This window comes from Dromiciops gliroides, chromosome 3 (assembly GCF_019393635.1).
Source record: "Dromiciops gliroides isolate mDroGli1 chromosome 3, mDroGli1.pri, whole genome shotgun sequence".
Taxonomy (NCBI): Eukaryota; Metazoa; Chordata; class Mammalia; order Microbiotheria; family Microbiotheriidae; genus Dromiciops; species Dromiciops gliroides.
Window position 1 is genome coordinate 56,170,690 of NC_057863.1, and position 14,279 is coordinate 56,184,968.

General features: G+C 42.4%; 2 protein-coding genes across 3 annotated transcripts in view; one reads left to right on the plus strand and one right to left on the minus strand.

Annotated features, from left to right (window-relative positions):
• RASA2 (RAS p21 protein activator 2) overlaps nt 1-14,279 on the minus strand; it is a 137,587-nt gene that overhangs the window by 116,486 nt on the left and 6,822 nt on the right. The window lies entirely within an intron of this gene.
• LOC122750680 (40S ribosomal protein S21-like) lies at nt 8,085-8,330 on the plus strand. The gene has a single exon (XM_043997447.1). It carries the CDS (start codon nt 8,085-8,087, stop codon nt 8,328-8,330), a length of 246 nt encoding a protein of 81 aa, XP_043853382.1.

Genomic DNA, 14,279 nt, shown 5'->3' on the forward strand with positions numbered 1-14,279 from the left:
TGATTGTAGTGGAATGGTCTTGTGCTACAGGAAATTACAAACAGGATGATCCCCGAAAAACCTTGAAAGACTAATGAACATCAATGTATAGTGAAGTGAGCATAGCTGGGAGGACATTGTGCGTAGTGACAGCAGTATTGTTCAATGAGCAATTGTGAATGACTTAACTACTCTCAGCAGTGCAATGATCCAAGACAATCCCAAGGAACTAATGAGGAAGCTTACTATGGACCCCTATAGAAAGAACTGATAAAAAGAACACTTGTGGATTGTACATATATAACCTGATTGCGATCTTGTGGAGGGGGGAGGAAGAAAAATTTGGAACTCTAAATCTTATGAAAATGAATGTTGAAAACTACCCTTACATGTAAATGGAAGATAAAATAAATGTTTGTTGCTAAAAAAAAAATTAAAAAAAATAAACAGCTCAGGAGGAAGTTATATGTGTCAACTTCAAATTCCTATCATCCAATCTCAACTGGGCCCTCAATTCTACACAGCTGTACTTTATTTTTCCTTGACTGACAACATCACAATCCTAAAAACAATGTTCCAAACCTGCTTCTTTCCTCAAACCCCTCAAACTTTTCTCATCTCTCAGTTTGCTGAAAAAAGAGGCTGACCACTATAAGCCCCCTTTCTCGTACTTCTTACCCCCCTCTACCAATATTTTCTCCTCTTCGGCTTCTCAGGAAAAGCTGGCCTTTCTTCTATGCAAAGACCAAGCCCTTCACCTGTGCCTTTTATTCTCACTTTCAATGGTAAAATAAAGATAATAATAGCACCAATTTCCCAGGGTTGTTGTGGTAATCAAATGGAGTATCTGTAAAGTGCTTAACCCAGTGCTTGGCATATAGCCAGCTCTTACTGTGTCCTTCCTATTCTCTCCTGTTTACTCCAGGAGTTTGTTCCTTCCAATGTTTCTTCTCATTTTTGATCTCTGTCTATGAATTTCTTCCCTGACACTTGCAAACATGTCTCCCCATCCTTAAAAACCTTTGCTTTGGTACTGTTATCCTCTCAAGCTTCACCTTATGTGTTTTTTCCCTTCCAAAGTCAAACTTCTAGGAAATGTCTGTGCTCACCACTACCCCTTTCTTATGTAGTGTTCAGTGAATGAGCATGCATTCCTTGTTTACAGTGTGCCAGGTACTGGACAAAGTTAAGAGTCAGCAAAACGGTCCCTGCCTTCAAGGAGTTTAAGTCTTAACGGGGGAGGAAGACAAATAAAAGGAAAATACTGAGGGGATGGGGTGGGTGAAGCGTATCCTCAGTGTCAGGGTTTAAAAAAGGCCAGGAATGAAAAAAATCAGATATTAAGTGCTTGGTACACACAGTATAAATGACAGAGAGGCCTGGTTCTGGCAAAGGCAAAGCCAAAGCTGATCAGAGCACAGGATTCCAAGGGCAGAGTCCAGGTTTTCGTGGGAGGCGCCTGAGGAGGATGAACTGAGCTCAGGTAGCAAGATCTTGAAGTGACTGGGAAATCCGTCCTCCTGCCCCAGTGAAAACCACTTCCCTGAAGGGCATGATGATCTCTCCACTGCTAACTCCCAGACCTTTGCTCAGTCCTCGACCTCCCGACTTCTCCAAACCATGTGTCACAGACCACCCTCTCCAGCTTCCTTCTCCTCTTGGCTTCCATAAGAGGGCTCACGTCTGGTTCTGCCTAACCACACACGGCTCCTCTGTGGGACCATCACTCAGTTCTCCTGCCCAAGTGCTGCTATGTCCCTCTTTAAATTGCCTTCTGTTTACTTCTCTAAAGGTGTGCAAGCTTCTTGAGACCTAGGATTGTCTTGTCTTTTCGGCCCTGCGTCCCCAGCACCTATCTACTTTGCACATAGTAAACACTTAATAAACATTGAACTGAGTTGCCAGGTTTAAAGTCAAACTAAAAAGCTGCAGTACTATCGTTGCTCAGTCATTTCAGTCATGTCTCACTCTTTGTGACTCCATTTGGGGTTTTCCTGGAAAAGATACTGGAGTGGTTTGCCATTTCCTTCTCCAGCTCATTTTACAGATGGGGAAACTGAGGCAAACAGGATTAGTGACTTGTCCAGGGTCACACAGCTAGGAAGTGTCTGAGCCCAATTTTTAATTCAATAAGAAGAGTCTTCTTGACTCTAGGCCAGGTATTCTATTTAGCACTATGTTGCTTTTACTTTGTATATTTTTGGCATTTACTTACATGGATGCATGGTTTGTCTCAGAACCTACTAGCTATGTGACCCATGGCAAGTCCCTTAGCCCAGGTAGGACTTTTCTTTAACTTCTTTCCTTCCCTCCATCCTTCCTTTATTTTGGTATTTCTATCCCATTCACTCAGCAGAGTCTCTTGTATTTATTTAACTGTGTAATGATTGGAGTGATGCCACCTGCTAGAGAGTTACTCTAGCAGGAAAGCTCTGCCATGAGGAGAAGGCGTCTGAGGGCAAGCCATGCAGCTTTTCTTTGGAAGTGACGTTTGCTTGTGGGTACTGTCTATCAAAGCTACCAGCCAATTAGCTTGGAGCTGTGTGTGCGTGTGGACAGGATGTTCCCAGTTTCACAGGAGGCTTGTGGGATGAAAAAGGGGTGGTTCTCACTCTTTCGTCAGGACTCATGGAGAGTGGAGCAGAAATGCGGGCTTCCTGAGATAGATAGCTGAATCTAGGCCTCTTTCTCTCTCTTCACCAAATTCTTATTCTCCTTAATAAATGCTTAAAAGTCTAACTCTTGCTAACGCTTATAATTTATTGGTGACCACTCATTAGATATTTTAGACAGACTGGCTAGAATTTTAGCCCCTTACAACTAGTAGGTTAATAAATGTTTACTCTTTTTACTTACCTGGATCCTAGAGCTAGAAGGGGCATCAGAACCCTCTAATACAGTCCCCTCATTCTGCATATAGGGAAACTGAGATTCAGGGAGGAAAAAGGACTTGTTCTAGGTCACATAAATAAGTAGGAAGAGGAGAGGAGATAAGCATTTATATTATGCCTACTATATGCCAGGCACTGTGCACTTTTATAAATACTATCTTATCTGATCCTCACAACAACCATGAGGAAACTGAGGCAAGCAGGACTAAAGGACTTGCCCAGGGTCACACTGCTAGTAGCATCTGAGGCTAAATTTGAACTCAAGTCTTCCTGACTCCAAGCCCAGTACTCTATCCACTGTGCCACCTAGCTGCTCTACTATGTGAAAATATAAACACATGATTGCCATAGTATGTGATCTTTGAAAAAAATTTTCTGAAAAATCCCATTAATTAATAAATGTGAGAAAGAAGAATTAGATCCTAAGGTCCTACTATATACAAGGTGGCATAGTCTTCCCCTAAAAAGGCAAAAAAGCTGTCTCTGAGACTTGATTAGTGCAGCTTCCTAGCTGCCCAGGCATAAAAAGGCTAGGAACCCACAGGGAACATCAGCAAGTCAGACTACCCTTCTTACCAGATCAGTTTCAGCTTGGAGATGAAGGGAGTGGCACCTACCTAAACCAGCACAGGATCCCTGCTGAATTCCTGCCCAATATTCTTTCATGCTGTGGCTAAGGAAACTTCCTTTGGAAGACACTTCAGACAGACACTCTTGGTTCCAGAACTGAACCTGAACTTCCAGGCTGGAATCAGTCAGTCAACAAATATTTATGAAGTATCTACTAAGTATGAGACACCATGCTAAGCAGTGGGGATATAAAGAAAGGTAAGACCGGCCCTGCTCTCCAAGAGCTCACAATCTAATGGGGGAGACAACATGCAAATAACTAGCAAGCTCTATGAAGGAAAAAAATGGAAATAAGCAATAGAGGGGAGACAGTAGAATTAAGAGGGATTGGGAAAAGTTTCCAGGAGATGGGATTTTGGCTTGGAGTTGAAGGAAGCCAAGAAAACCAGGAGACATTGTGGGGGACGGAGGGGGCCCCCACAGTGAAAAGACAAGAATTCTGGAGATGGAGTGTCTTGTTTGAGGAATAACAGAGACCTAGAGGTTATGAAGGATTTCAGCAAGATGGGCAACCCTTCTTTCCACCCTGATTTTCTAACAGGAACAGGGCAACGGGTCATCCCATACACAACAGCTTTTAGAATATCAGATCCAGTACAGGCATAGATTTAGAAAGGAAATTAGATCTGGAAAGTATATGTTCACAGAGACCTCAAGTCTAGCATATTAAAAAGATTCCATTGTTGTGAACTGACTCAACCATTCTGGAGAGCAATTTGGAACCATACCCAAAAGGCTATAAAACTGTGCAAACCCTTTGCCCCTGCAATACCACTACTAGGTCTATCTCCCAAAGAGATCATAAAAAAGGGAAAAGGACCCACGGGTACAAAAATATTCATAGCAGATCTCTTTGTGGTGGCAAGGAATTGGAAATTGAGGGGATGCCCATCAATTGGGGAATGGCTGACCAAGTTGTGGCTATATGAATGTAACGGAATACTATTATGCTGTAAGAAATGATGAGCAGGAGGAGTTCAGAGAAACCTGGAAGGACTTACATGAACTAATGCTGAGTGAAATGAGCAGAACCAAGAGAACATCATACATAGTAACAACATTGTATCATGATCAACTGTGATAGACTTGGCTCTTCTCAGCAACACAAATATCCAAGAGAATGCCAAAAGATTCATGATGGAAAATGCTCTCCACATCCAGAAAAAGAAAGAACTATGAAATCTAAATGCAGATTGAAGTATACAATTTTCACTTTGTTGGGTTTTTTGTTTGTTTCTTCTTTCTTGTTTTTTTTTCCCTTTTGTTCTGATTCTTCTCTCACAACATGACTAAAGTGGAAATATGTTTAACATATCAAGCTATATCAGATAGCCTGCTGGCTTCAGGATGGGGGAGGGAGGGGGAGAGAGAGAAAAATTTGGAATTCAAAATCTTAGAAAAATGAATGTTGAAAACTCTCTTTACATGTAATTAGAAAAAAATAAAATACTATTTTAAAAAAGACTTAATTTCTTAAACTTTTTGTCTTTCTGTGATGAAATTATTTTTATCACTAGCATTTTCTTTCTAACCTCATTGTTATAAATATAAGTCCACAATCCTCCTTCTAATATGCGTCCTCCAAACACAAAAGGGAAGGAAGTGGGCTATACTCTCCCCATCTGATGGTCCCTAAAAACTGTATTTAAAAAGTGCTAAGGCAGGCAAGCTCTTCCCAGAATAGCTCACAAACACCTCTGCGACCAGCAGTGAAGTAGCTACAAGTATGCAGCATGGGGAAAGCAACATCCTTACCCTCAGTCAAGAAAATCTGAGGGTCAGAGGATCAAGCTCATTCAATGAAAAGCTTATGTAGTTCTATAATGAAACAGTCATTCAAAGACACTGGTCATTCTGAAAGCTCAATGACAAAATCTTTTAAAAAAAAAAAAAAAGGGCAACCATTTGTATTTCTGTCTGTTTTGTTCTGCCGCAGTCAAGCCAGCCTTCTGTGGGTGTTGTTTCAACCTCATTTTTCTTTCAAGTATGAGTCATTACAGCCATTACATACACACCAAAGTAACCTTTTAAAAAAAGAAAGAAAGAAAAACAACTAATTTTTTTACCCCTTTTTCATAAGGCAATAATTACTGGCCTTTCTGAAGAGGACTAAATGCCTCTAAGTAAGGTGAGAGCTATAGTTTTTTTCAATGGGATATTTTGAAGGAAAGAACAAAACAGTGGCCTCCGAATGGTCCTACAATCTTTCCCAATGTCAGGAGTGTCTGCTTTAAATTTATCAGCAAGCATTACCACGTCATTTTCTTCACCTTCCCACAAACAAGCAAGAACATATACTCTGAGAGGCATTATGGCAGAGTGGATCCCAGGTACAGTACTGCCTACCTTCCTCCTAACCAAAGGCACTTAAACTCGCAGTGCCCCAGGCAACTCTGTCAATTACAAAGTCAAGACTGTCAATTACAAAGGGCAGCCAATCTGCAGAGGAAGAGGAAGTTTCCACAGGCAGAATTCCCCACATTGATGAAATGACAAGTCTTGACCAAAACAAAACACTGTAATTTTAAAATTATATCTATGTAACTACCAGAATCATCAATTTTAGTTTGGCTGTGTAGAGGAGGTCTAGTCTATGGTGTGGTGAGTCACCTCAAAAAGCAAGTAGTGTCTTATGGACTGATGAAAGACTACAGGCATTTTGCGGCAGCTAAATTAGATATTAATTGAAGCTTTCTCAAAGTAAAGTCATTGACATATTTATATTTTGAAATAATAAATTATTCATTTAGGTGTTGCTGTATTGCACAATACTGTATAATGTTATTATCTATAAAATAACACTTTACAGTTCCTACTCCCCAAAATCACACTACTCAGTTATAAATATATTCCAATATACTTTGGGGATAAAAAAGTGAGGTCTTCTAGCCAACTCCTGGAGGCTAACTGTAATGATTTATTCTACCTTCACTCAAATATTATTGCCTGTTTGGACTTCTGAATAAGATCATGCATAAATTTAGACATGTATTAAAAGTACAAATGCATCAATTAAAGAAATGCAACCTGAGGTATCACTCAGCTTTGAATAAAATGAATTACTGTAACATTTATTAGTATGAACATCTAAACATCCATGGTGACAAAGACTTTTGCACGTAAAACACCCATCATTCAATACAAGTTTGAAGGGGGAAAATAAAACAATCTAAAGTTTAGACAAATGCCATCCCTTAAGTTACAATCTTCAGCAATACAGTATATGAAGAGAAGGCTGAGTAAATAAGTAATATCTTATGATTCATAGCTGTCACCTTGAACATAGCACAGGACAGTCAAAAAGGAAAATATAATTCTGTGAATTTGGCATATAGCTACTTTCCAGGAATATCTGGTAGTCAGAAATATGAACCTAAATTAACCAGACTAAATAATAGTGCACTTTCAATCTATTCTTCTCACACTTAACAAAATTTATGTTAAATATGTATATTGAGCATTTTTAAAAATCACTGATCTAATATTTTGGAATTCTCATTGTAAGCCTAGCGACTCAACATATTAAATTATTTTTACATATGGTAGTTTTGTTTCCTCAGGAATAGGGTGCTGAGAGGACATGAAGCTGGGTCCAATAAGTTAAGGAAATAAAGATTAATTTTTACCAACATCTTGGTCAGGAAGTAAAAGGATACTAATCAACAAATCTAAGAATAAGGTAATACAACTAGGTGGCCATTTGGATGGGTACAAGGGGGGCGGCTAGGTGGCGCAGTGGATAGAGCACTGGCCCTGGAGTCAGGAGGACCTGAGTTCAAATCCGGCCTCAGACACTTGACAAGCTGTGTGACCCTAGGCAAGTCACTTAACCCCAATTGCCTCACCAAAAAAAAAAAAAAAAAAGGATGGGTACAAGGAATCAAGTAAAGTATAGCAGAATTAAAGTATTCTGTATTCAGTGAACAAAAGTATCATTCTTTTTTTTATGATTCTTAAAATTCAAATATGAGAATTTTCTAAGGTGTGATCTCAAGGCTAAGAACAGGTCTGCATCCTTCTATTTCCTCCAAAGCTAAGCTTGGGGGGATGAGCTGCACATCCAGTGAGATGAAGAAATGGAACCAGCATTTCATAGAACATCTAGCTGGGTACAAAATGCTCCATCCAAGTAATGCAAAATGACAACTGCATGATCACATAAGCCTAAAGATTATTCTCAAACAATGAACTAGGACAGAGGGCAGCTAGGTGGCACTGTGGATACAGGGCCAGACTTTGAGTCATGAAGACCAGAATTCAAATTTGGACTCAGACCTTACTAGCTGGGTGACCTTGGGCAAGTCCCTTAACCCTGTTTGCCTTAGTTCCTCATCTGTAGGATGAACTGGAAAAGGAAATGGCAAACCACTTCAGTATCTTTGCCAAGAAAATCCCAAATGGGATTTCAAAGAGTCAGACAGGAAAGGGACAACTGAACAACAAAATCGAGAGGATATAAAAAGCAAAGTTTGCAAGTGGGGGTCAAGACTGAAAACCATAGAAAGACCCTGGTCTGTAAAGTCCTTTTTCTCATCCTCCGCTTTCGAGTTTGCACTCGGTCACTCGATTCCCTCAGCTGCCGACATGCAGGACTCCAGTGAGTTCGTGGACCTGTACATGCTGTGGAAATGCTCCTCGAGCAACAGGATCATCGGGGCCAAGGACCACGTGTCCATCCAGATGAACATGGCCGAGGCTGACAAGGTCACAGGCAGATTCAAAGGCCAATTTAAAACTTATGCAATTTGTGGAGCAATTCGTAGAATGGGAGAATCTGATAACTTTCTCTGGCTGGCAAAAAACGATGGTACTGTTTCAAAGAATTTCTAATTGAAGAAATCTTGTGGAATATGTCTTAATAAATCAGAAAAAAAAAAACCCAAACAAACAAACAAGCCAGCAGCAAGATCTTCCTGTGGTATACCCTCTTCACTTCCAACTTCATTTTGGGCATGCTTGGAGTCCACAACCTGCTGGGTCCTTAGAAGGACTGCCTTGTAGCCTCCTTCCAGCACCACCTGGAAGGTCAGCGCTTCCTGGCACACTATGTCTGGCCTTTCCGAGCCACTGTGACACTCACCAAAAGGGAACGAAAGAAAAAGCATTAATTAAGCACTTACATGTGCCAAGCATTTTGCTAAATGTTGGGAACTTGGCTAAAAGCAGGTCAGTACCTTCTCTCAAAAAGAAAAATGACATAAAGGAAGGTTCAACTGCAGGGCTAATGGAAAGGCCCAGTGGTTGTAAGGGTAACGCTTAGGTATAAAAACAAACATTATCAATAAAAAGGAGATCAAAATAAAAGGAGCTTTTAAGAATTTTTTAAAGTCCTCAATTTTAGCAAGTACAGTCAGTTCTGCTGCAATAGGTGTTTTGAAAAGGCAAGTGTGTTCCAACCAGACTGCTAAATTAGGGAACACTTTGAGCAAAACATGAATTTTGAGTTGGCTTAGGGGAAAAACCACTCGAATGCAGAAAACTGTACCACTGCACAGTAACTCCCCGGCTGTAATCCTTCCTAAGTCCACTTCCACAAGCAAATGTCAGATTTTCGTCAAGGTAAAGTGCTGTACTTGTCTATCTTCTGGGGCAGAAGCTGGCACCAGGGTCTCCCACCCAAGTTGTAGCCTAAGCTGCACTCTGCCAGCCCATCCTGAGAGAAGAGGAAGGGGCGGCACTATTTATTGTAGTCTCTGCATTTCTTAGCCATTCACCATGTACACAATTGTGCTATTTCTATCACATTTCTTTCTTTCTTAAATACTGTGTCACTGGATGAAGGTTTTGAGTGTTGCGGCCCTAATACTGTTATCTCCACGAGCTCTGTGGTCTTTGCTGCCTGATTTTGCAGTTTGGTGCTTTTGGAAAACTGTGATTACAGAAGAGAACTGACCACCTAATGGAAAGAGTGATTGGTGGGTCTGGAGCCAAAGGGTCCCGGCCCAAATCCAGGCTCTCGTCCTCACCTCTCAGGAGGCTCTTCAAGTGGTTTCACTCCCTGCATGAAAAAATCTGTAAAGGGGGGGGGGGAGGGTTTCTAGGAGGATTTCCCGCTCTAAATGCATGGCCTGTGACTGCATGAACAGCAGTTTGGGAAAATTAAATACAACATTTGCACCAAGTCTCTTAGCTCCAATCAGCAGGTAATCGCCTCACTTAAGCACCTGGCAGGCTCAGAACCTCCCCCTCCTTCTGGCTGCCATGACCCTGCTCTCTAGGGGGTCTGTGCTTCTGACCGCTCCTTTCCAGTCTCTTCCAACTATTTGGCAGGCTCAGCCCTGGACTCCTTTCTGCCTATATGCTTCCCACTGGTGAAACCACCAGGAAGAGAGCAGCAGCGATTAGGAGGCCAGCCGGATAGAACCACTCTGTGCCCCTCGCACAACAGTGCAAATGCCTTGACCTTGCCCCTCTCCCCCAAGGCTGTCCCCTTCACATCCGCCATCTAGCATCCTTGAGCTTTCTGCAAGGCACCGATGCAGGAGCCATCTCCTACTAAAAGCCCTCCCTAAGGGGGGAATACCCCACCATTAGAGCTCTCTTTATAGTTTTAAATAGAAAATTATATTGACTGCATATTTTTAACTGTCAACATCTTTTCTTCAACAATAAAGTCAACGAGGATGGGAACAGTTTCACTTTGGATGCCCAGAATCTGATACATGTAACAGAGGCTGGCCCAACACTCAATTGAGTTCCCGAGGCCTCAATGAACAGCACAGTGGAAATTATCCCTAAATCTCTACATCCGGCCCTAATCTTTCACCTGCAATCTATTCCTCCGTACCAACTACGTTTCTACTAGAATATCCCACAGTTATCTAAAAGTCCCCAGGCCCACGATAGAACAACATCCTCTTCTACACCCCTCCCAGCTCTGACCCCAGGCAAATCTCTTAACCTCTTTTGGCCTGAGTTTCCACATTGGCAAAATGAGGGAGTTTAACTAAATGACCTCCAGGGTAAAGTCTAGCCCTAAATCTGTGATACTGTGATCTTAATTCAATCAAAGAATCAAAAAGCTCTGATTAAGCCTCTTCCTCGTGCAAGGCATCCTGTTAGACACAGGGGAGACAAAGAAAGGTTGCCCACAGTTCCTGTCCTTAAGGAGTTAACATTCCAACAAAGAAGATAAGATGTAAATAGCTGGGTAATAAGAGAGAGAAGAGGGGTAGTCTGCTGAAAGCAAGTACCACTAACCCTCAAGTCAGTGGCTTAGCTTCACAGCTTGGAGATTATTCTTGACTCTTCTTTCCCTCTCCCTCAACCTCCACAATTAATCAACTGCCAAGTATTGTCAATTTTGTAATATTTCTAACATAGCCTCCACTCTAGTCCGGGTCCTCCTCACCTCTCACCTGGACTATTAACATAGCCTTCTAATTAACCCTTTTGCATCTAGTCTCTCTCCTCTCTCATCTCTACTCCAGAGCGGCCAAATTGGTGCTAAAATACAAATGCGATCTTTCAAAAATCTCAATGGCCCTCTATTGCCTCCAGGATAAAATACAAACGTACCTGATTGGCATTTAAGATCCTTCCTCCAATCAAACAAGCATTTAAGTCCCTACTATGTACCGGGCACTGTGCTGAGCGATGGCAACACCAACACAAAAGGGAAAGTACCTCTGCCCTCCAGAGACTAATGTTCTACGGAAGGAATACACCACCATACTAAGAAGTCAAAACACAGTGATTAGTGAGGATGGGGGAGCACTGAGAACTGGGAAAACTAGAAAAGTTCTCTTGAAAGAGATGGCAAGCAGCATTTGAGCTGAATGTTGAAGGGAGCTGGGGTTTCCAAGAGACCCAGACGATGAAGGAGAGCGTTCCAAGTATGGAGACAGGACATGGCCAGTCTGACTCAAGTGAAGAGTATGTGACAAAAAATAACATGGAAGTCTGGGCAGAGGCTGCAGCCGGACTGGGAAGGCTTTTGTGTGCCAAACAGGGTAGCTTATCCTTATCAAAAAGGTAATGGGGAGTCATGGAGGCATCCTGAGCAGGGCAATCAGTCAGAACTGTTTTTTAGGAATAAAGAATCTAAGATTAACTAGGAAGAAATCTGGATGACTGAGAGGTGATTAGATTCTGAACTAAGGTGGCTGTGATGTGAAGAGAGAGAAGCGGGTTGAGGTGAGAGATGCTGAGGAGCTGGGACGAGACAGCAACTGAATGCAGGATAAGGAAGGGTTTAGTGCCCACAACATACTAAGCACTTTACAAACGTGATCTTCTTTCACCCTCACAAAAACCCTGGGAGGTACCTGCTGTTACTATCCCCATTTTAGTGCTGAGGAGTGACTTGCTCAGATCACAGAGCTAGTAAATGCCTCAGGCTGGATATGAACTCAGGCCAAGCATCTGCTTTAGGGGGCAACCTGAGGGGGAAAGATCAAGAATTTGGTCTTGGACACATCAAGTCTGAGAGGCCTATGGGGCAGCCAAGAGGAGGTAAGATGAAGGCTGGATGTCTGGATCTGAGAATCCTCTGCATAGAGCCAAGAGGTGAATCTGTGAGAGATGATCGCTCAATCAACAAGCATTTCAGTGCCTATTCTGTGTGAGGCATATAGAAAAATATAAGAAAAAAGAGGAAATAAATAAGAATCACCAAAATAAAAGTAGAGAGCCTGAAGAAAAGCTTCAGGATAGTGCCTCATAATACCAAAAAATTCCACTTTCTATATAGATGCTTCTGCCAAAGAGAGTCCAACAGGTGGTAAGAGAACCCCAATATGGTAGTATCATAAGAACCCACGAAGAAGGAATATCCAGGAGATGATAGTCAACTGGGTCAGATGCAACAGAAAAGTCAAGATGGATAAGAACTGAGGAAAAGGTCACATGATGTAGCAAAGAATGACTAGCTATGGAGAGGTGACTATAAGTGGAGGTGAGTCCTAGAAGTCCTTGGTGATCTTGGAGAGGGAGGTGAGAAAGGAGACAAAATGAGGATAAACAGCTTTTTCCCCCTTGGTTTGACTGTGAAAGCAAGGAGAGAGAGAGGAGGATGTTAATTTGAAGGGGACAAACAGAATCCAGTGAGGGCTTTTTAAGGATGGGAGAGAGCTAGCTATGTTCAAAGACAATTAGGAAGGATCCAGAAGATTAGGCAGAGTTTGAAGACAGGAAAACAGAAGGAACACTCAAAGAGGCAGTAGCCTGGAAGATATCAGTGAGGATGAGATGAAGGACGTAAAGGATTCAGTTGTCAAGAAGGATCACCTTCTCCTCAATGACCAGAGCAAAGGAGGAGAGAATACATGATGAAACAGGGTAATCTAAGGTGTGAAACTGGAGAGAACCAGGCTCACTAGATGGTTCCCTCTCTGGGCTAATTTCAAATTACTCCACTTACAAACCCTCTATTTCAGTCCAACTGATTTAGTGTCTGCTCCATAGGTGATATGCTTATCTCCCATGTCCACTGTCTCCTCCCCTCATCTCCTGGAACCCTGAGCTTCCTTCCAGGCTCCCTCCAGAGTCCTAAAAGCAGATTGAGAGATGGAAGGGGCTTCAAGATAACCTAAATCAAAACCGAGAGGCCTAAGTGACTTGTCTGAAATTTAAACCCTGCTCTCCCACTCCAGATCTGCCTCTTCCTTGCACTGCCTGATTCTCTTGGCCAGCTGATTATTAGCACTATTTCTCTTGGCAATTACTTTGTAATTCAAACTATTAGTCAGCAAGCACTTATTCAGCCCATGACAGAGTAAGTGCTGGTGATACAAACAAAAACTGAATGGCCCTTGACTGGAGGTGGGGGTGGAAGTTCCGGCTCAAGTGACCATCCTGGAGAGCCAGACATAAGTAAGGAAGGAGGGAATTCCTGGCACAGGGATAATAAGTACCAAGCTTTGGAAACCAAAGTGCTGTGTATGAAAAAACACACTAAAAAGGCCATTTTGGCAGAAGCTTAGGGAGCATAAAGGTGAATACTATGGAAAAGGTAGGGAGGGTATGTTGGGGCTGGGCTGAGAGGGACTATCTATGCCTTTTCTTTCTATTCCCAAGCTTAACAGTACCTGGTACATGGCGTTTAATAAATGCACGTGATCGATTGGCTGGGTGATAGCAGAGTTAATAGGTTATCTCCAATGCTGCCAGAGGGGAGCGACACGGTCAGACCTGGGCTTCAAGAAGACTATGCAGAAGACAGACTGGAGAGAGGAGAGATTTACAGTGAGGAAGTCAATTAGGAGGCTACTGACTCTTCACTTTACAACTGCTGCCTTGCCTGGTTCAACTCCAGGATAAGCTCATCACTCCTAAATTCACCACCATGCAGCAAAACCGCAGCCTTGACTGACACCCTCTCCCTCAGCCTCTTCCCCCTCTGGTGGGAGGACTGTAGGATGGAGTTCCAAACTCCTCCCAAGGCCTTCCTTTATTGAGGGCACAACAAGGACTCTCAGCTCATTCTACTTTCCATCTGCTACCCTGCCTGGCTTCAGCTCCATGGATCAAGATACTCTCTGGTGTCCATCCCACATCCCCACTCCCACTTTCCTGTCTCCTTTTGTGTGTTGTCTCCCATTTTAGATTGTAAGCTCCTTGAAGGCAGGAAATATCTTTTTATTAGCTGTAACCCTGGCACTTAATGTCTACTTACTGGATTGGATAGTCCACCTTAGAGCTGTTCAGTGTCTGAACTAGCACAGAAGCTATGTGAGTGGAGACAAGGGAGCCGATGCCAAAGATCTTAGAGAGATAAAACTGACAAGACCTTGCAAGTGGTTGGCTATATGGGATGAGTAAGAGTGAGGAAAAAAGAGT

What these genes read in the sequence shown, in the direction of transcription:
- LOC122750680 (XM_043997447.1), top strand. Translation starts at nt 8,085, where the DNA reads ATGCAGGACTCCAGTGAGTTCGTGGACCTGTACATGCTGTGGAAATGC.